We start from the raw sequence: 25,501 nt of genomic DNA, 5'->3' as shown, positions 1-25,501 counted from the left end.
AGGGTATAGAAAAGAAATGACAGGAGTGACTATGTGCCTAAAAGTGATTGTTTTCTGCTTTGCCAAGAATGAAAAACCGAACGGTATTATCCCCATCTCATTAATATAATATATTTCAACCACAAGCTAGGTTTACAGAAGCACCTTTATCTGAGTCTTAGGTTAATCAAGAGATGACTTTTTAAATACACATATCTAGAGCCTTTGAGAAAGCTACAACAGATGAGGTGGTTGGGCTGTCTTGATGAGAGTCAGGAAATTTAAAAGGCAGAGTGTTAAAAGGAAAGCTTTCCAGAAAGGGAGAGCAGCAAGAATAGCATAAATGCAGGGGATGGAATATATAAAAGAAACTTCAGGAAAAGCCAGAGTGGTTGAATTAGAGGTTTCATGTATAGGAATAATATAAAAAAAAAGACTGGAGAGATAGGCAGATGCCAGGCTGTGAAGATCTTTAAATATCAAATGGTGGCATTTATATTTTGTTCTAGAGATAATAGGGAGACACTGGAGTTTATTGAGCAAAAAGGGCTATGTGATCAACCATTTACTTTAGGTTACTTTGGTGGCTATGTGGAGGATAGGTTGGATTAGAGAGAAAGGTAGCCAGGTGATGAATTAGGTTACTCCATTATCTCAAGTGAAAGAGGAAGCGGTTGAATATGTGAGTAAAAAACTGAAATTGTATTTGATAAACATTGTGAGATTAATACAAAAATGCTTGAGATTCCCAAAATGTCACCAAAATTTCTAGTAGCTTTCTTGCATTAGTGTCATCTGTTCTGGTTGTTATTCATTTCATTTCTTTATTTGCTGTACTTCCTATCCTTTCATATACACATCAACTTATAAAAACCTGGTTTATCAATATCTGTAAATGTGAATTATTAACCCAGGCCATAGCATGTCTGAAAAGCATTCCTCCTGAGCCCTTAAGAAAGAAAATATTCATTTCATTGTTGCAATCTCTTCAGGCTATCCACTAAACAGTCAGTTATCAACATGCCTAAAATGTGAGCTATCTGGACCTTTTTTCAGTCTTTCTGTATCCCTTCTTACTATAAACAGAATGATAAGAGTCAATCAAAGCTTCAGTAAGGGATACAAGCATTCTGCAGATCCCATATCCCTCTCTCAAGACATTCCACGAAATGCATTTTCCCATTAAAAAACAATTGACAAAAATTGGCTTGGTTCTAAGACAACAAAAAAAAAGTTGGAAGAAGCTGAGGCAAAGAGGAAAGTATTCAACAAATTGTAGGAGAAGTAGGAGGAGATCAACTCAAAGGTAAAATATAAATTGATTTCAGTTGTCTTATTGAATAGATTGACTATTGTGGACTATTTGTGAACATATAATTTTCTATTAGAAAATATGTTTCTCTCTCTCCCTCTCTTACTCTCTCTCCATACATACATGTGTGTGTGTATACATTCCCCACAAACTTTATGAAGAGTATCTGTATTAGAAAGATTTAAGTATATATTTATTTGAGTAAACATGTCAAATGATATTTTAACTTGTGAGTTCAATACATTAAGGAACTGCAATGAAAAATTAAACTCATAAAATCCTTACCAGGAAAATATTTCTGTATATGTAGGATTTAAATATACATGTTCCTTAATTTTTCTTTCTATTAAGGATATTACTTTGGTCTCTATGCAGTGTGAAGATAGCTTTTATAACTCTATATACTGATCAGAAGACAATCACATATCTCATTATATCATATTTTATTTAAGTTAAGCCTTTGCTGTAGAGTTTGTCTCTGTAGGCCTGACATGTCCACAGTAGGAGAAACAGATGGTTCCCTCAGGGCAACAATGAGACATGTGGAATTGGATAGTTATTGCAGGAGTGCCCATGTGGCTGGAAATGATCATTTTCTACTTTGCCGAGATGGAAAACCCAAACAGACTTTATCACTATCTCTGACTTCCAGTGTGTTTGAATCACAAACTTGTATTTACAGAGGCACTTATATTCAAGACTCAGGTTAATAGCGAGGTAGCTCCTTTAATTACACATATCTAAATCCTTTGAGAAAAGTATCATTGATGCTCAGAATTATACAAAACTGTTATATGTACCTCTTCCATGAGGTAGTTCATGAGTTCAGAAAAAATGCATCCCAATCTTAAAAGAAAGTGTATTTTAACAAAGCTTTTCTAACAATATCCTTTGTCAAACTATATGTCTTGCTTGTTAGTTCAGAAAGCATGGTCTCTGGATTTATGGATTTCTACAAGTAGATTCCCCCTGCCTTTCTTCCAAAAGTAGTTCATGTCTTGGACAAAAATGAAAAATCAATGACACCTATGTCTTGCCTTCTTACTGATCAAGCCCATTTCTGATGTCAAGGCAACATGTCTACCTACAGGAAGAAATGAGCACACAGGTTTGATGTGGATTGATCATTTAGAAAGTCTGTATTCCTCAATTCAAAAGAACATTTCAAAAATCTTTCACATGGACTTTAAAAAGCCAAGACAAAAATTGAAATTATCTCCTTTGAAGAGCTACACAAAGAAAAAATAATCGTCATATAGTCCAAGTCTGGAACTATAAGTAGAAAAAACAAAAAATTATCCATATGTGCACAGAAAGAGCAGTTGTCCCTTTTATTTTCTGGGCAGTGAGTCCTTGGATAAACTCCTCCACATGCTGGCCTAAACTCACTGAGGTGTCCTGTGGAAGACAAAGTTTCTTGTTACCTGCTAGCTGATCAATCAATAATTTAAGTTCTTTTAGCCAAAAAGATGTTGCAAGTATGGCCAAGCCAGTGGTACCTAATGAGTCAAATATATTTGCTGCCAGGCCCACAAGATCTAATGTCCATCCATAGCACATCTGCTATCTTTAAACTTATTTCTCTGTTGACTTATGATGTATTGTGTGCCTCACCTTTCAGAAAGGATTAAAGGCAGCACACATAGTTTAAAATATACACATCTTAAAACATTAAAATATATACATATTAAAATATACACATGTAATGAAATAAGTTCAGTCAGTGAGCATTTATTAAGCACCTACTACGTGCTAGGCATTGTGCCAACCTCTTAAATGTTTATTATGTGCCAAGCATTTAGTCAAGCACTGGAAATACAAATGCAAACAAACAAAAAAAAAAAGCAATCTCTCTCCCCCAGTGATCTTACGTTGGAGTAGCAGAGGACAATGCATAATAGGAAGCTAAAGGATTGGGCAGGGTGAGGAGAAGTAATTTGAGTCAGGTACTGAGCTAACTTTGAAGTGACTATGTTTGTTATGGGTACTTCCTCAAACAGAGATTCTGGGAGAAGAACTCAGTAATTATAGAAGAAGAATGTAAAGGTAAAGATATTGCCAATTAGAGGTCACTTGGACAGGGGTGGAGAACTAGTCTAGGGAGTCATGGATTTAGTTGGATTTGAATAGCACTGAAATTGAAATCATGTTAGTCAGCAAAACATTTATTAAGCAATTATTTTGTGCCAAGATGGTACTAAACTCTCAGCACACAAAGAAAATAAAAACCATGGTCTCTCCCTTCAAGGAGTTCACATTCTAACAAAGGAGACAACATGCAAACAACTATGAATGTACTAGATATATACTAGAAGGATAAATTATATATACTTTCAAAAGGAAGGTACTAGTCTTACCTCTCCCCACCATATATATCAGGTAAAGGCTTCTTGAAGAAGATGGGATTTAGTTTAGACTTGAAGGAAACCAGATATGCCAGGAGACAGGGGTGAAGAGCAAGAGCATTCCAGATATCCAGTGAAAATCACAGAGTTGGGAAATAAAACGTGTTGTGGGAAGAACATCAAGAAAATCAGTGTCACTGGATCATAGGGTACATGGGAGTGAGTACAGTGTAAGACTAGAAAGGTGGGGGGTGGGCAGATTATAAAGGATAAAGGATTTTATATTTGATCTCAGAGGTAATAAAGCTCCACTCTGTTGAGTTGGGGATGGGGCAGGGTTTGATATTGTCAGACTTGTGGAAGGTCACTTTGGTATGAGGATGGAATGAAGTAGGGAGAGACTTGAGGCAGGCAAACCTACCAGCAGGCTATTGTAAAATAATCTTGTAATGAGATGATAATGAGGTATAACGATGTGCCTAGTAGTAGAAGCATCAAAGCAGAGAAGGGAATATAAACAAGAGAAGTTATGGTGATAAGATTAGTATGATCTGAATTTTAATTCTGGCTATATTACCTGTGTAACATTCTGCTAATTGCTTCATTCTCTGAGCTTAATTTGCCTTTATGTGAAATGAGGGGGTTAGACTAATTGACTTCTAACTTCTACAGCTATGGTGTTGTGAGCCCACGTTTATTCTGTCATGGATAACACCATCTGAAGGTAATGAGTCAGTGTGATGAGGGGAAAAAGGGTAGTCTTTGTAAGGCTAAAATACACACACACATACACACACACACACATACATATACACACCAAAATTAAAAAAGTAATGTATGTTTCTGCACTACAAATTGCTTAAGAGCTCTTTGGGATAACAATAGAACTGTTCTTGAGGAATGTCTGGGGACACAAAAAGATTCATTGCTAGCACACCTCTTTGGTTCCACTTTTCTTCCTTTGCTCCTACTTTTTTTTTACTGGTTTAATAGACATTCCTCTAGAAGGGAAAACTGAGTGAATTTGCTATACTCTTTGAGGAGTTAGAGGAGAATTCAGTGACAGAAATAAGGATAAATTGCTAAATATTCATAAGGTCAACAGAGGTTATTTGGCCTGATATTTTAGAAAAGATCTGGGACATTTCATCTCTGGTTTCATTTTCAACATCTGTAAAAATAAGCAGGATAAAGTAGATATTCCATAATAAGTTCTTAATAAGGTCAGAGCCAAGATGGAGGAGTAGAAAGACACACATACGCTAGCTCTGAACCCACAGCCCAGCAAATTCTGGAGCAGCAGAAGCCACAGAACAATGGAGCAGATGAGATTTCTGTTCCAGAGAGCCCTGAAAACCTCTCACAAAAGATATGTCATGCTGCGGACCCAGAGTGGAGCCCAGCCCTGCCTTGGCCACGCAGCACCAAGAGGAACAGATCCGAGCAGGCTTCAGGGACAGAATCTCCAGCAGCCACATGGGTCCCTCCACCCATGGGCCCCAAAGGTTGGTGAGAGGGTCTTCTTGGCTTGCTGAGAGGGGAGTGGGGTGCCCCTATAACTCAGGCCCTCTCGGGAGGCAGCAGCGCAAGCGGGAGCAGACAGGGGTTCCCCAAGCAGGCAGGAGCCTGGATCCATTACTGAAGGTCTCTGCATAAACCCCCTGAGGGAACTGAGCCCATGAGGCGGCCCTGCCCCTACCTGAGCACCTGAACTTGATCTCACACTGAATAGCTGCCCCGCCCCCACCCAAAGCCCTGAGACTGGGAAGCAGCATTTGAATCTCAGACCCAAGCGCTGGCTGAGAGGTTCTGGAGGCAAAGTGGGTGTGAAGAGAATATTCAGAAGTCAAGTCACTGGCCGAGAAAATGCCCAGAAAAGGGAAAAAAAATAAAACTACAGAAGGTTACTTTCTTGGTGAACAGGTACTTCCTCCTTCCTTTCTGATGAGGAAGAACAATGCTTACCATTAGGGAAAGAAACAGAAGTCAAGGCTTCTGTATCCCAGCCCACTCAATGGGCTCAGGCCATGGAAGAGCTCAAAAGAGATTTTGAAAATCAAGTTAGAGAGGTGGAGGAAAAACTGGGAAGAGAAATGAGAGACATGCAAGTAAAGCATGAAAAACAATTGAACACCCTGCTGAAGGAGACCCAAAAAAATGCTGAAGAAAATAACACCTTGAAAAATAGGCTAACTTAATTGGCAAAAGAGGTTCAAAAAGCCAATGAGGAGAAGAATGCTTTCAAAGCAGAATTAGCCAAATGGAAAAGGTGGTTCAAAAGCTCATTGAAGAAAATAGTTCTTTCAGAATTAGAATGGAACAGATGGAGGCCAATGACTTTATGAGAAACCAAGAAATCACAAAACAAAACCAAAAGAATGAAAAAATGGAAGATAATGTGAAATATCTCATTGGAAAAACAACTGACTTGGAAAATAGATCCAGGAGAGATAATTTAAAAATTATGGGACTACCTGAAAGCGATGATCAAAAAAAGAGCCTAGACATCATCTTTCATGAAATTATCGAGGAAAACTGCCCTGAGATTCTAGAACCAGAGGGCAAAATAAGTATCCAAGGAATCCACAGATCACCACCTGAAAGAGATCCAAAAAGAGAAACTCCTAGGAACATTGTGGCCAAATTCCAGAGTTCCCAGGTCAAGGAGAAAATATTGCAAGCAGCTAGAAAGAAGCAATTCAAGCATTGTGGAAATACAATCAGGATAACACAAGATCTAGCACCTTCTACATTAAGGGATCGAAGGGCATGGAATAGGATATTCCAGAAGTCAAAGGAACTAGGACTAAAACCAAGAATCACCTACCCAGCAAAACTGAGTATAATACTTCAGGGGAAAAACTGGTCTTTCAATGAAATAGAGGACTTTCAAGCATTCTTGATGAAAAGACCAGAGCTGAAAAGAAAATTTGACTTTCAAACACCAGAATGAAGAGAAGCATGAAAAGGTAAACAGCAAAGAGAAGTCATAAGGGACTTACTAAAGTTGAACTGTTTACATTCCTACATGGAAAGACAATAAACTTTTCAGTATCTGGGTACTGGGTGGGATTACACACACACACATGCACACGCACACACACACACACACACAGAGAGTGCACAGAGTGAATTGAAGAGGATGGGATCATATCTTAAAAAAATGAAATCAAGCAGTGAGAGAAATATATTGGGAGGAGAAAGGGAGAAATGGAATGGAGAAAATTATCTCTCATAAAAGAGGCAAGCAAAAGACTTTTCAGTGGAGTGGAAAAGAGGGGAGGTGAGAGAAAAACATGAAGTTTACTCTCATCACATTCCACTAAAGGAAGGAATAAAATACACACTCATTTTGGTATGAAAACCTATCTCACAATACGGGAAAGTGGGGGATAAGGGGATAAGCAGGGTGGGAGGGATGATGGAAGGGAGGACATGGGAGGAAGGAACAATTTGAGGTCGACACTCATGGGGAGGGACAGGATCAAAAGAGATAACAGAAGTAATGCGGGACAGAATAGAATGGAGGAAAATATAGTTAGTCTGATACAACACGACTATTATGGAAGTCATTGGCAAAACTACACAGATTTGGCCTATATTGAATTGCTTGCCTTCCAAAGGGAAGGGGTGGGGAGGGAAGGAGGAAGAGATGTTGGAACTTAAAGTTTTAGGAACAACTGTTGAGTACTGTTCTTGCCACTAGGAAATAAGAAATACAGGTAAAGGGGTACAGAAAGTTATTTGACACTACAGGACAAAAGAGAAGATGGAGACAAGGGCAGAGAGGGATGATAGAAGAGAGAGCAGATTGGTGATAGGGGCAATTGAATGCTCGGTGTTTTGGGGTGTGGGGAGGGGACAAAAGGGGAGAAAATTTGGAACCCAAAATTTTGGGAAAATGAATGTTAAAAGTTAAATAAATAAATAAATAAAATAAGTTCTTAATAAATACTTCTTGACTGATTAAAATCCTTTCCATATTCCACATTGCACAATTTTGGTGTTGAATCATATTCCATGAATGATTTACCAGTTGATGCCAATTCTGAATCTCTTGATTTAAAAAGGTGAGGTTGATTTATCCAATCAAACCTTACCCATACTCAATTCACCTCCTGCCTAAATGGAAACCTATGTAAGCTTTGTTATTTTGTTCTCTGGGGAGTCTTTAGGGAGTCACACTGCCTCTTTTGATGAGGTTCATTGCTGGTGAACTTAATAAACCCTCATTACATCCTAAATTTATGGTGTTGGGTTTGGGTTTGGGTTTTGGTTCTGATTTATTGCAGCACCCAACTTCTACATTTGTCTTTAATTTTATTCTTCTCCAGATTCCTTAAATATTGCTTTGATTGCTTGTTTGCTAATAGATATTTTGTTACATTGTCTAAACATCTCTGATCTTTGGCTAGTTATAGAAAACAATGTTCAGACCATAATCTCAGGGCTACATCATTGATGAAATCATACATTTGGGTATATAAAGTAGCTCAGAAGTCATTTAATTACAACTCCTTTCACTTACAGAGGAAGAAATTGAGCTCAAGACTAGTTAAAAGAATCCCCCATAGTTACACAAATACAAATTCAAACCCAACTTCTCTAACTCCAGATGCAGAACTCTTTCCTTTGCCCTGCACTAACCTTGTATTAGGGACTTGTATTAAATACGCGAAACAGGATGAGTAATCCTTGATTGCACTGTTGAATTTCAGAAAAGTTAAGGAAAATTTAGGGTTTCATAGATCTCAGATTTTATAACACCTGTTTCTGAAGCTTTCTTCATTGATGTAGTCCACTATCCAAAGCATCTTGATTTCAAATTTTCTAGGGAATGGATTTTGTTCCTCCTTCTTTCTTCAAGTAAATATTTTTAAAAAGCAGTCTCTGTGTCTGGTTTTATAGTTTAAAAGGAAACAGGAAAAGACCTTCTATGGCATAATTCAGAACTCCAAAGTGATAACCATAGCCACTAAGGTTTGAAAAAATAAGTAATATGTGAGTTCCTGGGGGAAAGTTTGCAATTAACAAGTGGTCTTTTTAGAATCTTTGTAAATTCATATATGCATACATACATGCATACACATACTTGCATATATAAATCTTAAGAGCTTTAGCATGTTAAGTACATAAATAGTAATTTTTATTAACTGGTTACATAATGCTAATTTTTTTAACAGAAAAGTATTTGATATCCTATCCAGAATTTAGTAGAATTCTCTGTTATTGATGAATTCATCAAGACATCTGTAGTGATACCTTGATTTCTCAGAGATATAGATAATTTTAAGGTTTTCACATTTAACAGGAAAGGGTGATCTCTATAATTTCCAACATGAAAACTTGTTCTTCATGTCAGTTACCTCATCTATAACATGAATAATCTTTTTTAAGATGTATCATCTACTTAGTTTAAAGAATTTTAAAAACTGGAATTCTGAATTTTCTCTCTCCTTTCCATCATTCACCCAGCCATTGAGAAGGCAAGCAATATAACATCAATTATAAGTGAAATCGTGTAAACTAATCATGATTTTAAAAAGGGAAAAATATATACTTAAATCTGTACTCAGAGTTCATCAGTTCTCTCTCTGGAGGTGGATAAAATTTTTTACCATAGTCTTTCAGAATTATCTTAGATCATTATATTGATCAGAGTATTTGAATAGTGTGAATATTATGGAACAGAGTCTTTCGTAATTGATCTTCATTACAATATTGCTGTTACTCTGTAAAATATTCTCCTGGTTCTGTTCACTTCACTTTACACCAGTTCATTTAAGTTTTCTTGCCACTTATTATAGGATAATAGCATTCCATCAAAATTGAATAGCACAACTTGTTCATCCATTCCCCAACGGATGGGTATCTTCTCAATCCCTAGTTCTTTGCTATCACAAAAAGATCTCCTACAAGTATATTTCTATAAATAGGTCATTTTCCTTTTTCTTTGATCTCTTTGGAATAGAGATCAAGTAGCAGTATTTCTGGAGAAAGAGATATATGGCAGTTTTATAATCTTTGAGCACAATTCCACATTGTCCTCCAGAATGGCTGGTCCAATTCACAGCCCCACCAACAATGCATTAGTGTCCCTATTTTTCTACATCCTGCCCCCCACATCATTTGTCAGTTTTGTTTTCTATCATAACAGCTAACTTGATAAGGAAGGTAGTGTCTCAGAGTTGTTTAAATTTTGATTTCCCATTAATAATGATCTAGAGCACTTTTCTATACAATTATAGATAGTTGTGATTCCTTTTTCTGAAAATTTCCTGCTCACAATTTTTGACTATTTATCAATTGTGCAATGCCTATTATTTTTATAAATTTTACTCAACTCCTTACATATTTAAAAAAGGAGGCCTGAGTGTCTCTGTGTGTGTATGTGTATGTATGTATGTATGTATATATATGTGTGTGTGTGTATGTATTACTATATATGTGTGTGTATATATATATATACATCTATATGTATTACTATATATATGTATATGTATATATGTATATATGTATTACTCCTTCTTTGAACCAATTCCAGTGAGACTGAGATTCAAGCTTTGCCTGTTATTCCTCCATCTAAACCTTCACCATAAGTGATCTTCCTTGCATGCCTCTATTATGGGAGAGAATTTTTCCCATGCATCCTTTCTCTTCCCCCATCTCCCAGTGCATCCCTCTTTCTCAATCCTTCATATTCTTTTGATATTATCTCAACATAATTAACTCATACCCATGCCCTCTGCCTATGTGTACTCCTTTTAACTGCCCTAATAATGCTAAAGTTCTTAGGAGCTGCGTGTATCATCTCCCATATAAGAATATAAGCAGTTTAAACTTGACTCCCTTGTGACTACTTTTTATGTTTACCTGTTTATGCTGCTCTTGAGTTTTTTTTAATTTGAATGTCAGATTTTTCATTCATCTCTGGTCTTTTCATTAGGAATGTTTGAATGTCCTCTATTTAATTAAATATCCCTTTTTCCCCCGAAATATTTTACTCAGTTTTGTTAGGCATGTCATTCTGGGTTGTAATCCTAGCCCTGTTGTCTTCCAGAGTATCATATTCTAAGCTTTCCACTCCTTTAACATGGTAGCTGTTAAATATTTTGTAATCTTGATTATGGCTCCGTGGTATCTGAATGGTTTCTTTCTGGTTTCTTACAATATTTTTTCTTGACCTGGCATTTCTGGAATTTGACTATAAAATTCCAGGGAGTTTTCATTTTTTTATTAATTTCAGGAGGTGATTAGTGGATATGTTTACTTTCTATTTTACCCTTTGTTTCTAAGATATGGCAGTTTTCCTTTATAATTTCTTGAAATATGATGATATGAAATATGAAATATGATGAAATAGTATGGCTCCTTTTTTATCATGACTTTCAGATAGTCTAATAATTTTTAAAACATCTCCCAATCTTGCATACTCTTTGATCCAGCAATACCACCACTAGAGTTGTATCCCAAAAAGATCATAAAAAGAGAGGAAAGGACTCAGATGTACACAAATATTTATAGAAAATATTTTTATGAAAAAATTCTCTAAATTACTATTGATTAGAGAGATGCAAATCAAAGCAATCTGAAGGACCTCATCACACCTATCAGAGTGGCCAGCATGACAAAACAGAAAGATGATAAATATTAGAGAAGATGTGGGAGAGTTGGAACACTAATTCATTGTTGGTGGAGCTGTGAGCTCATCCAACCATTCCGAAGAGCAATTTAGAACTATGGTCAAAGGGCTACAAAAATGTGCATGCCCTTTGACCCAGAAGTATCACTTCTAGGACTGTATCCCAAAGAGATCAAAAAAATAGGAAAGGGTCCCACATGGACAAAAATATTTATAGCAACTCTCTTTGTAGTGGCCAAGAACTGGAAATTAAGGGGATGCTCATCAATTGGGGAATGGCTGAACAAGTTGTGGTATATGAATGTAATGCAATATTGTTGTACTGTAAGAAATGATTAATAGGAACACTTCAGAGAGGCCTGGAAAGACTTATATGAACTGATGCTGAGTGAAAGGAGCAGAATCAGGTTGTTACACAGTAACAACCACAGTGTGCAAGGAATTTTGCTTGTAGACTTTGCCCTTCACAGCAATTCCCAAAGGACTCTTGAGGCAAAATGCCATCCATATCCAGAGAAAGAACAATGGATTGGAATGCAAAATGAAGCAGAATATTTTCTCTTGTCTTATGTTTTATTTTGGTTTAGTTTTCCTTATGCTTTCTCCTATTCATTTTAATTCTTCTATGAAACATGACTATTGTGACAATGTGTTTAATAAGAATGTATGGGTAGAACCCATATAAAATTGCATGCCCTCTCCGGGAGGAAGGGGGAAGGGAGAAGAAGAAAATCTAAGACTTATGAAAGTGATTGTAGAAAACTCAAAACAAACAAATTAACGACAAAAACAAAACCAAAAATAAAGAAAATCTTTTTTGTGGTGGCAAAGAATTGGAAATGCTCATCAATTGGTGAGTGGCTGAACAAGTTTTGGTACATCAATATAATGTAATACTATTGTGTTATAAGAAATAATGAACAGGTGGATTTCAGAAAAACCTGGAAAGACTTACATGAACTGATGCTGAGTGAAGTGAGCAGCACCAGTAGAACATTGTACGTAGCAGGAGCAACATTGTGTGATGATTAACTTTGAAAGACTTGACTCTTTTCAGCAATACAATAACATTTTATACAAAGACAGTTCCAAAAGACTCATGATCGAAATGCTATAAACATTCAGAGAAAGAACTATGGAATCTGAAAGCAAATCAAAGCACTCTATTTTCACTTTTTTTTTGTTTTTTCTTTCTCATGTTTTTCCCTTTTCTTCTGATTCTTCTTTCATAACATTACTAATGTGGAAATGTGCTTAATATGATTGTATGTGTATAACCTATATCAGATTTTTTGCCACCTTGGGGAGGGGATGGGGAAAGATGGAGCGAGAAAAAAATGAATTTCAAAATCTTATAAAAGTGAATGTTGAAAATTACCTTTAGATGTTATTGGAAAAAAATAAAATACTATTAAGGGCAAAAAAAAAATCTCTCAATCTGTTTTCCAGGTAAGTTCTTTTCCCAAATATTTCAAATTTTCTTCTACTTTTTCATTCTTTTTGCTTTGTTTTACTGTTTATTGATGTCCTATGGAGTCATTAGCTTCCACTTGTCCATCTCTGCTTTTTAAGGAATTATATTGTTAAATAAGCTTTGAGCCTTTTTTTTCCATTTGACAATTCTGATTTTTAAGGGGTTCTTTTCTTCTGAATTTGTTTGTCTTTTTTTTCCTTTTTGGTCTGTTAAGTTGTTATTTTCTTCAGTATTTTTTGTGTCTCTTTTACCAAGCTGTTAATTCTCTTTTCAAAATTTTCTTGCATCACTCTTAGAATTCTTGTTGGGTTTGTGTCCAATTTTAATTTTTCTTTGAGGCTTTGTTTATGGCTGTGGTGACATTGTTGTCTTCTTCTGAGTTTATGTCACTATAGTTATGGTCAAGATTTTTTTGTGTCGTATTTTGATTATTTTCAGGCTGTTTCTTGACTTTTAACTTTATGTTAATGTTGGTCTCTATTCCTGGAATAGCGTACAGGAGGCACTATTCCAAGTTTCAGACTTTTTCATTCTGTTGTTTTCAGAGTTAATTCTAGGAGTTTATAAGTTTTCAGTGTTTCCAGAGGATATGAGAGCTGGTCTAAGAGCCCCTGTAACTTCTGCTGCTGCTGTCTCTGCTGACCCCTAAAACTTACTTCTTATGCTTTAACTGTATGTAAATTTGACATGTCTGACATAAGCTTTTTCTTTTCTATTTTGAAAATCAGGAAACTGAAATTTAGTGACTAGTCCAAGGCCATGAAGCTAATCACTGGAAGAACTAGTTATGTTTTTATAAGCCTAAATAAACTGGTATTTTTTTCAAATACTAGAAGAATAGAGAGAGATTTAATTCACTACTCCTTTGATCCATTTCTGCTTCTTTGAGATTGAGAAAAGTTGAGAATAACCACTCCTATAGAAAAATAAAATACGAGTGAGCCGAATGCCACAAGTAAGCTTAAATTCATTGTGATTGTCCTCATCAAAATTTGTATTTCTATAGGAACTTAATGACTCTTCAAAATATCTCATCATATTCATGCTTAGGAAAAGTGTGTGAGATAAGTATATATTAATGGGGAATATCTCAAATATATATCAAATTAATAAACTTGAAGTCATTGGATCATTCATTGCTATTTTGTAAATGTAATTGTAAGAATGTTTAAGTTTCATTCTGTTACAATCTGTTGACTTTTATAATCTATTTATCTCCAGAATGAGACCTGCCTAAAGTTTCCCTGGTACAAAACATTAAGCATCATTATATGTCAGAGACAGTTATTTTAAAATTTCTCAACAATATCTTAGAAAGTAGACTTTGGTTAGTAATTGTGTTTTGAATTTGTTTTTTCGTTTGGTTTGTTGTCCTGCTGTAAGTAGAGGTACTGAATTCAAATTCATCAACAGAACTTATAACAACAACAGTAGCTAGCATTTATAAATCCCTTTTAAGGTTTGTAAAACATTTTACATATATTATCTCATGTGATCCTTACAACAACCTAGTGAGGTAGGAGCTATGACTTTTACTACTTTTATAGGATTTGAACTCAGGTCCTTCTGAGTGTAGGACCAGTGCTTTGTCAGTGATTGTTTCTCAATTCCTTTGAACTAAGCTATGTATCATGGTTATTACTTACTATTTGCAGAGTTGGAGGCTGAGGAGTGGTGCAAACATCTTTGCATGGAGTGTCTAGGAACCAGACTGAATGACATAAGCCTTGGGGAACCTGATCTTCTGGCTGCAGGAGTACAGAGGGAGCAAAATGGTATGTGCCACATCTCTGATATCATTATACTAAGCCATCATGGTAGAAGTTTGGACCTGGAGGTATCTTAGCAATCATCTAGTGAGATATGGGATTAGTATAAGGATTTTTAATCTGGGATCTTTAAACTTATTCTTTAAAAATATTTTAAAATATTCTGTTAATAATATATACAAAGGAATACAACTTTATTATTTTAGATGAATAAAATGTATTTATATCATCACATTAATATAAATACATTTATATTTTTACATAAAATAACATTTATATTATTATATAATTGATATCATTTTATGCATTTAAAAATATTATTCTGAAAAAGAGTCTATGAGCTTTATCAGTCTACCAAAGGGGTCAATTTATTTAAAAGGGTTAAGAATCTCTTATCTAAGCCAATCCTCTCATTTTACTGGAAACTTAGGCCAGAAAGGCTAAGTGATTTACTACAAAGTAACATAGCTAGTAAGCATAGCAGAATCAGAATTCCAACCCAAATTCTTTGACTCTAAACTCAAGAAGAGTTTGTCCTTCAGTTCATTTTGTACATGAACCAATTAAGAATGTCTATCAGTTTACATGAATTGCCCAAAGTCACATGGTTAACTAGATACAAAGTCAAGATTAGAACCCAGATCTCCAGACCCAACCCAATACTCTTACAAGATTGAGCAAAATAATGCAATCATAAGAAGCAGGGTGATTTAGTGAAGTGCCACAGTTATCTCCTGGCTCTGCCAATTACCACCTGTGTGATCTTGGACAAGTAATTTCATCTTTCTATAACTTTCTATAACATTTTTAACTGGACCCATAATTTAATCTGTATAAGCATTTTGTGAGAAAATTCCTTCTTAACATAGATCCATACCTCCTCTGTAACTTATATTCTTAGTATTCCCTGGGGCACTGGGAGGCTAAGGGTCACATAGGTAGTATGTGTCTGAAGTAGAAAATGAACCCAGAAACTTTGATTCTGAGTCTAGTTGTCTATTTCTCATACCATGATCCCTCTCCTCTAAAATGAGGGAATTGAATTACATGACCTATAAGGTCCCTTCCAGACCCAAATTTTTGGTTCCCTAAGTTTATTCAGAAAATGATTGATATAATTGCAATTTCAATTCATCAGTTCAACACTCAGCATGGCCTGAAGTTTATATTAAGTAGCAAATATTCAATCCAATCCTGTATTTACTAACGGCTTCCTGCATTTATCATACATATCATTGATCTACAGTTTAATGGGATCTCAGAGGTCTAGTCTGATTCTCTCATTTTACTGATGAGAAACCAGTTTCCAGGCAGGTTAAGTGATTTGTCCAAAGTCCTTCAGGGAGTATATATCAAAAGCAAAATTTGAACCCTGTTTTTTGAGAGCTGAGATAATGTTCTTGCCATTAAACCGTGCGCATGGCATTATGCTGTTTGGGAAATATAAAAAGAAAAAAATATATACATATATTATATATATATATATATATATATATATTGTATATAAAATAACTGCCTTCAAGGAGCTGACTACATTCAACTAGAAAAATATAATATGTAAGGAGGTAAGTATATATGAGATAATTTGAGGACAAAAAGAGCATTAATGACTAAGGGAACTATGAATAGCTTCCCGCTGGAGATGGAGAATGGAATTACCATTAAAAAAAAAAAACAGGATTGCCAAAAGCAGTGGTTAGAATGGAGTTCATTGTGGACACTAAGGTCAGTCCATTTAAGAGCACAGAGGTCAGAGATGAAGTATGGGCAGTGCAAAGTCAGCCTGACCAGAATACAGTGTTTAACAATGGTTGAAGAGAACTCTTCTTGGAAACAGTAATAGTGGAGAGGACGCACCACAGATAGAGGTTAGGGACACAACGAAACAAGGTAATGTTGGAGAATGACCAGACAAATCAGTAAATAGAAAAGGGCCAGAAGAGGAAAAAGGTGTTGAAAAAGGGTGGAAACCAGAATCTACAAGATCTCAGAGACTGATAAGTGGGACACAAAGTTAAGCTTAACCTCTTCACTTCTCTTTACATTATCTTCCTTGGTGATCTCATCAGCCCTTATGGGCTCAATTATCAACTCTTTTCAGGTTATTCTCAGATCTGTCTTAACCTTTCTCCTGAGCTAGTCTCATATCACCAACTTGGAGATTTGTCTCTTGGAAATTTCTAATTCAATGTACCACTACAAGCATCTCCAAGTCAGCATCTCTAAAAGAGAAATTATCTTCTCCTATGTCTTCACCTAAGCCGTTCTTTTTAATCCCAAATTCCCTATTACTATTGGAAGCACCACCAATCCAAATGCACTCATCCAAGCCCAGAACCTCAGGCCCATTCTCAACTCCTCTTTCACATTCATTCCATATATCCATGTCTTGTTTCTACCTATGCAATATCTATCGTGCATATCTCTTTCTGTCCACTGAAACAGTCCCCACCTTGTTGCAGACTCTCATTTCCTCAAGCATAAATTACAACAGGAACCTTTATAGTTGGTCTGCCTTTAATTTCTCTCTGCTCTGGTTCATCTTCAATTTATTTGACATACTTATCTTCCTATAGTAGTGACCTAATCATGTCCACCCCACATTCAAAAGATTCCATTGACTATTACCTACAGCGTCAACTATTACATCCTCTGTTTGATTTTTAAAAACCTTTATATCCTACTTCCTTTCTACCTTCTCATATTCTTGCACTTTATTCTCCCTCACATGTTCTATGATCCAGTCACTGGCTTTCTTGATATTTTTTTCACATGATACTCCATCTCTGAATTACATTCCTATGCTCCCAGAAAGCTCTCCATTATCATCTCTGCCTCTTAATTTCCATCAGTGCTCAGCTCAAAGCCCACTTACTGCAAAAAAAAATTTTGTTTTCCCCTTTAGTGTCAGTCTATCTGGGATTACCTCTAACCAGTTTATACATACATGCACACATACATTTATGTGTGTGTGTATATAGATGCATATGTGTATACATGTATATATGTGTATATATATATATACATATATATATCCAGAAAATAGATTTATATATTTTGTCTACTACATAGAAATATTTGTATGTCATGCAAATATTTATAATATATTTGCAATACAAATATGTTTATATATTTGCTCACATATAAACATATATATTGTTTATAAACTGTCTCCTCCATTAAAATATGAGCTCTTTGAGGAAAAAAGGCCATATTTTGACTTTCTTTATATCCTCAGCAATTAGGACAGTACTTAGCACATAATAAATGCTTAATAAATGTTTTACGTTGATAAGTGGGAAAACATATATGAAAGAAAATGTTCAAAAGAAATATGAAGGCATAATAGTAATCACCTTCACCATCATTCACAACCTACTTGTCCCATAGTGACACAGACAAAAGTTGGTTTTATGTTGATGATATGAATAAGTACTATTTTTTTGCTAATTTATGGTAAGATTAAGTGTAAGTAAAATGCATTCTCTGCCCTTAATGGCTCCAGCAGCATGTGAACATATTCTCATAATTTTAGCATTTTCATAACTGTTTACATTCTAACTCCAAGTGCATCCTCTCATCAAAATTTCTGAGAGCAACCACAGGTTTGGAAGGCACATTGCCACATTACTTCAAGTGTCTTTTCCTGTTCAGGATTTTTATAAAGGAAAAAAAACTTGCAGATAAGCATCTGTCAAACACTGTGTGAAGAAAATATAAAGAAAGCTAAAAATGTAAGTTTGTGGGTGGAAAAATAGCACAGCTGTCTCTGCGTGGCTCTTTGAAAGGTGTGGTATTTGTTAGAATTGCATAGACTTGGGTTTGCAAGGAATTTCTCTATGGTGAGAAAATAGCTTGTGCCCTTTATTTTCTTTCATGGTATGAACAGCAAAGTGACCAGTCTAGAATATAAAGAGAAACTCTGAAGAATTTCTTGACAAAAGAACAAAAAAAGATTTAGGTATTAGAACTACAAAGTCGGGCACTGCATACACAAAAATTTGCTTCCCTGTATTGTCTACTTGTCAGAATTGTGATTACCATCCCAATGATTCTGCAAATGATGTGCTTTTAGACTTGCTTTTTCAACAATGTGTATGCGTTAAAGGAAGCACACACACACACACGTTAGTTAATGAATACATGAATAATGCTTATATTTATCCTTCAGGAATGAAAGGTAGAAAAAGCATGTCTGATGATAGCATCCTCCTTCTGGGATCTGAGTAATCTGATTCTTACTTTTCTCTTACATCATCCCTATATCTAGCAGTCTCAAATCCTGTGGAGTTTTCTTTTACAATGTCTGTCACAGGTACTTAGGATTTAGGACTAGAAAGGACTGCCAAAGTCATCAGTTCCAATGCTATATCATTTTACAGATGAATGATAGAAGATCCAAAAAAGTTAATTATCTTGCACAAATCACAGAGAATAAGTAGCAGACCCAGGAGTCAAACCTAGATTTTCTAGCTTCAAATACAATGGTGTTTCCAGTATACTGCACCAACTTACATCTGTTTTTTTCATTTATATTTCCAATATTCTAGATGAGGCTTTAATCTGTGTATGCCTAGACCAATGCAATTAAACATAGCTGCCATGTGATGCAATAGAATTAGAAGATGTGGATTCTAGACCTGGCTATGTCACTAAACAGCTGTATAACCATCTGCAAATAATTTGCCTGTTCTAAACCTCATATTATTATTGTATCATAGATTTAGGGCTGGAAGACACCTTAGAAATCATCTAGTCCAATGCCCTCATTGTATAAATTAGGAGACTGAGACCTAGAAATTTTAGTGTTACAATAGAAAATGGTAGAGCCAGAAATTTAATCCAGACCTCATTCTAAACTCGTTCCACTGTACTACTTGTATCTCAAAATGAGTGGATTTTACTAAGTGGTCCTAATACTCTTTTCCGTCTCTAAAGAGTCTGTGGCTTGATAATATTTAATGGCCCATGAATATGCCTTGTGTTTGTTCATATCTATCTTACTATTTTCACCCATTTGTAACAGTCTTCCCCCTCCTCTGCCTTTCCCAATATTGTCCATCTTTCAAAATCCAGCTTTAATCCTGCCTCTTCTTTCCACTAGACTCTAAACTCTTAAAGCCAATTATTGTGTCCATTGAATTTAGCAATTAATTATATTTCTTCATGTCTTCTCTTTTGTTGCTATACTTTACTTTGAATCTTTAGACTATTTCATTTTTCATAATTTAAACTCCAACTAGATTGCAAATTCATTAAAAGTAAGAACTGCTTATTAAGCTGCTTTATGTCTCCCTCAGTGTCTTGTAGATTATAAGACCAGATAAACATCTTATTCATTAAAAACTATGCAAAAACCATTCAAAAATCCAAAACTATTTGTCAAACCTATGCCTACAATGCACCCCTTCCTCACCTCTGCTTCTAAGAATCTTTATGTTCCTTCAGACATCAGATCAGAATTATTTTGCTCTTATATTTATATACTCGTCATCAAACACAGTACCTTTTAATGTATATTTGTACATAAATATTTCTTAAACTTAACTGAATTTGATCACACATCTGAAAGCATTTGATTTCCTGGTGTAAAATTCAAATTTTATAAATTTCAAGTATTCAAAGATATTTGTAGAAATTGAATGAATACTTGTTTCTTTGTTATTGGTAATGTTTTTAAAGTCAAAAAAGCCCTTTCCTTTTATTAGCTTCAAAAATAGTATGAGTAGAATCACAGTTCCAGAGTAAGTTCCATTTTCTTCCTTTCTAGGATATTAGAATGAGTGAAAGCTACCCAAATCTACTTTTCTAATCTTGCAGATTCCTTGTAACTACTAAATGGTGTTGTACCTCGTTTTACATAACCATTCATTTCCCACATCTGGGGTTTGTAGTCACTTGTCTAAATTATGGATTGCCAAAAGCTAGAGTCTAACCTACCTATTGGAGTGACAGATATACAGTAGTGTCCTAGATAACGAAGAAGAATGAGTGGGGTGAGGGGAGGGGTAAGGATAATCAGATAGGGGATTAAGAAAAGACTACTAATGTACATCAAGAGCTTATATGCAATTGGATTTAGCAACAACTGATCAAGAGTAATTCAAACACTGGAATGAAATCAGATTTGATGTTATGGAAAGATAGGATCTTATCTTATGGAAAGATATGGGTTATCAGTATGCCTTTTGCAATTGTAAAACTCCGGTTGTCTAAGTAGGGTGCAGGATATGATCCAGTTCCTTTCCTTGATTGATAATATATTTTTCTTGATTGTTTTCTTCATATTCCCCACTTGCCAAGGCGTAATTTTCAATTTTTCGGAAATTTCTAGCAGTTTCTCTAACTTATTCATAAAATTTTTCCTGTCTATGTAATTGCTTTTTGAACTGTCCTTCAACTAGATCTCAAGGACAGCCATTTAAAGCAAACAACCCTCTATATTAAAAAAAAAAAAATGAAGTTCATAAAACATATTTTAAGACCTTCATACACATAAATTGACTATATGGTCAGAGTATTTTTTTCTTTTTAGTCAGTTAATAGCTTCATAACCAAGTTTTTTTTAAACTAGATACTGAATTCCATGATTTATCCACATATATGTATTTTCTGGTCTTAGACTTTAGTCAAAAGTCACAAATGCAATTATTCAAAAATTACATAAATTTTAAACTATTTATATTATGTGAGCTCAGGACATTCCAAGTATGTCATTACATTTTTAAAAAATAAAATTTCATGAATATCTTTTATTCATATACCTATATTTTCTAGTGTATTCTTCCCTTTTCAATTTCCAAAGAGCCACTTTTTATCATGAAGAATTTTCTGAAAGGGAAAAACACTAATCAATATGTCAAAAAATACATCATATGTAATATTCTGTAGTCCCCTCAATAACCTCACCACATCTTATGAATTAGCCAGAGGAGGAGCTTACTCATATTTCTTTTTCTAGGAGACATCTCAAATTTAAACCATCACAAAGTGGACTCATTATCTTTCACTTCTCTCCTTCACTGTTTCTGTCAATGTCATCACCATGCTTCTAATTTCCCAAGTTCAAAACTGAAATGTTAGCCTGACTTTTCACTCTCCTTTACATCACTGATCTAATTGGTAGACAAATCTTGCTGTCTCTACCTTCATAATATTTCTACATCTGATATCTTTTCTCCACTCACACAGCTACCACCTTAGGACCTTACCTCACTCCTCGGTTATTCCAACAGCTTAATAATTACTTCTCCTACCTCAAAGATTTCCCTCCTCCAGTCCATCTAACACTGCTGTCAGTGGCATTTTCCTTAGCTGCAGCTCTAATGTTTTAATCCTGCTACTATAACTGTATTCTATTCCTATTGTCTCTAGGCTCTGGAGTTATTTCCTCAAAGATTGCTCCCACTAGCATACTAGGAATCCAGGTCTAGGCTGACTCTTCTCTCCTATGAGTTCTAGAGGGAAACTTGAAGGGCTAAGTGTATGTATGGGGGAGTTTTTCTAATGCTTTGACTTAAAAGTCCCTACTGCTGTTTTCCCACATAATTATTAGGTGATAGCAATTAGTCAATCGTTTAATTAGATGTCATAAAATTTTCAAAGTCCTTTAGTCTAAATCTCTAAGACATAGGTTGTTAACCTTTTATGTGTGTCAGTATGGTGGAGTCTGTGTTTTTAATTTATGACACTAAGTATGTGGAAGTTATATTGAAAAGGAGAGAGGCTGGAGTCAGGGAGACCAGTTTGGAGGCTACTGGAATAATCCAAAGGATAGCAGTAAAGTAATGTAGTGGCTGGTGTGAGTACAGCAAAAAGAGAAGGAGACAGAAGTGAGAGGGGAAGGATGTGAGATTTAAAGATGTCAAATTAGCAAGGCATGGCAACTGATTAATTATGGAAAATAAAGAAAAGAGCAAAGTAAGAGATGAACAAGCCTGTGATCCTGGATAACTAAAAGAAGGCTGCAGGGGGAGGGGGGGAGAAGGTGGGAGGTAGCAGTAAGGCAGTTTTTTACTGAACTAATAACAGTGATTGAAAGACATTGATTTCCTAGAGAGATTATTTGAGATATAACAGAAAAACCCCTAAGAGTCACAATGGATGGCTACAACCTACTTCCAGTGATTCATGTGGGGTACAAATAATACTGGCAGGATGAACCATGAAGTATTTCTAACAATTACCAAGTCTTGGTCCAGCAACTGAAGAAACTAGGATCCCAGGTATTGCTTTCATCACAGTTGCTCATTAAAAGCAAAGCTTGTAGAGGCGAAAATCTAATTCTGGAAATGCAGAAGATGGTGTCTCAGAAAGTACTTGGATTTCTGGACAACCTAAAATTAAAATGTCATTAAGAATGTCAGATAGACTCTTGGCCAGGGATAGAGTATTTACAAATCTAATCAAAAATCCTTAAACTGAAAAAAATGAAAGGACAGAGGAAAGAGAAAACAATTATTCGTACCTGTCATCATCCTTCTCCTTCCTTCTGTTGATTTCAAATTTATCTTGTCTGCAGCTTGTATGTCTACAGTTGTTTGCATGAGGCCTCCTCCCATTCAACTGCAATCCTTTTGAGTACAAGGAATTTACCATTCTTTGCATCCCTAGCACTTAACCCAGTACTTGGCACATGGCAGATATTTGATAAATATTTATGCCCACGGGAACTTGATAAATGTTAATTGACTGCCCAACTATATACACACAGATATACTTATATTCTCATACATATATATCTTTATGCAGTACATACTATGTGCAAACAGTGTATACATATATACATATACATAAATACATATAGGTAGAGTATTACTTGTATATATATCTATATAGTTTATACATGCATACAAATACATATGTGCATATGACCAATTGTGCATGTGTATGTATATTATATCATGGTCATATATACATATTGTATAGATATGTAGTAAAGGATATATGGATGGGGATATAAAGATATATGCACAGAGTTAACACAGAGAATAACTACTATATGAAGAATAACAGTTGAAATAATCAAGCATTCAGCAGAGAAAAATTCGAAGAAAGAATATAGTAACAAAACCCAAGGTCTCCAGTAGCAACATAGATACACAGACTGGAGGCAACAGGTAAGATAACTCTACCAGCAAGCATTCCAGCATACACAGGAGGGCCTGCTGCACAGGTTCTTAGATCTGCTTTTCTAAGGAAAGCAACCTTAAAAGTGTTAATCTCACTTTAATCTATCTAACACATTATATCATTCACTTAGGTCAGGAGAAAAATCACAATCAGAAATTACAAACAGAAAGACCAACAGACAGGGCTTACAGCTGTCTGATCATAGACAATACATGTGTCATTACCAGAGAGGGAAGCACCAACATTTGGGTTTTCAAAGCCCCACTCCCTTAACAGCTCCCCAGAGTCTCCTTTGGCCAAATCACACAAACACTCTTTCAATGATTTGAGCCCCAAAGCAAAACATCACCTCAGAGTATATGCATACAGTTTTCAGAGCTGGAGGGCAAGGCCCTGGAGACCCAGTGCTTCATTAGCAATTAAAAGATGCGGGCCTTCATACAAAATAAGACTCCTCTAATCAAGCTTCCCTTTAATAGTCCCATGGGAAGACTATTAATGGGTGGTTAAGATTTTTTACTCCCGTTATGGGTACTAAAGCAAGGAAGCTAATTTGACCTCAAAAGTAATGCTGAGACTTGGTAGCTTGTAGTTGGAATAGGGCTCTACATAGTTATACCTTATTCAGAAGAAAGAGAAGACTTAATGAACGGTTTTGGAGTAGCATTTTTATTAAGAAAAAATCAAAGAGGAGAATCATATTGGAGTACATTTTGGTAAGAGAGAGATAAGAAAGGAAAAGAAAGGAGGAAAAGAAATAGAGGGTTATTTTGTTTTGTTTTGTTTTGTTTGTTTTTATCAGAGAATGGTGTAGACTTCCTGGACAGATATAGGAAATAGGGGAAGATTTCAGGAAATGGATATAAGCCATGCCTAAAAAAAAAAAAAAAAAACTTGATAAATTAACATTTATCAAGTTCCCGTGGGCACAAATATTTGTCAAATATCTACCATGTGCCAGGTACTGGGTTAAGTGCTGGGGATGCAAAGAATGGTAAATTTTTTGTACTCAAAAAGATTGCAGTTGAATGGGAAGAGACCTCATGCAAACAACTATAGACATACAAGCTGCAGACATGATAAATTTGAAATCAACAGAAGGAAGGAGAAGGATGATGATAGATATGAATAATTGTTTTTATAGAAGTAAGTAGTTATAGAAGGTTTTAGTTATCTAGAAATTAGCTGGAGCTCTCTTGCTGAAAAAATAAGGAAGCTATTACTTCTTAAATTACATTGTTTATTTTTTTCTTCAAAAGATGAAAGAATAAATAAGAGGAAATTATATTCTAGATATCATTAAAATTACCCCAAACTAAAAACTCTCATCTAGGCAAAATAGCTTTCCATAGCTTTTTTTTTTTTTTTTTTTTTTTTTTTAGTTAACTATCTACAGTGAACTTTTCTGGATGCTGGGACAAAAAGAGACAAACCAAATATTTTGCTACTACCCATTTAATTTTACAAAGCAGAGATCTAAGCTCAATGAGGTCTACATGTTCGCTAAAGAATTTTCTGTTATTCCAGGATTCTTACTGTGCCTCAAATATTCACATTATCAGGAAAGATCTTTGCAGTGGGTACTAGTAAGAAGCCTGGGTAGTAGAATTTAGCAGCAAGCAATTAATTCAGTCACACATGACTGTCATTTGGAAGGCCCAGTAGTTGACAGGAGGTGGGTATCCTCAGCACGATGTCAGACTGAAAACAGTACAAGTAGACAGGTATTTGTTGTCAGGGCAGTCTGGCAGCAGATAGAAGGAACTCAAACACAATATTTATTGTTGAGAGTGAGATTCTAATCTTTGGTAGAATTAGGGCAAGGCCCCAGTTCCAGCCAAATGATGT

At 35.4% G+C, this 25,501-nt stretch overlaps 1 protein-coding gene across 1 annotated transcript in view; it reads left to right on the top strand.

Annotated features, from left to right (window-relative positions):
* The window catches only part of DOK6 (docking protein 6), a 663,764-nt gene that overhangs the window by 376,423 nt on the left and 261,840 nt on the right, over nt 1-25,501 (top strand). The window contains exon 4 of the mRNA XM_072604125.1: nt 14,408-14,527. Coding sequence (XP_072460226.1) covers nt 14,408-14,527 — 120 coding nt within the window. The remainder of the gene's footprint in view (nt 1-14,407; nt 14,528-25,501) is intronic.

Source organism: Notamacropus eugenii, chromosome 4, assembly GCF_028372415.1.
Source record: "Notamacropus eugenii isolate mMacEug1 chromosome 4, mMacEug1.pri_v2, whole genome shotgun sequence".
Lineage (NCBI taxonomy): Eukaryota > Metazoa > Chordata > Mammalia > Diprotodontia > Macropodidae > Notamacropus > Notamacropus eugenii.
This window is presented reverse-complemented; position numbering and strand designations above follow the sequence as displayed.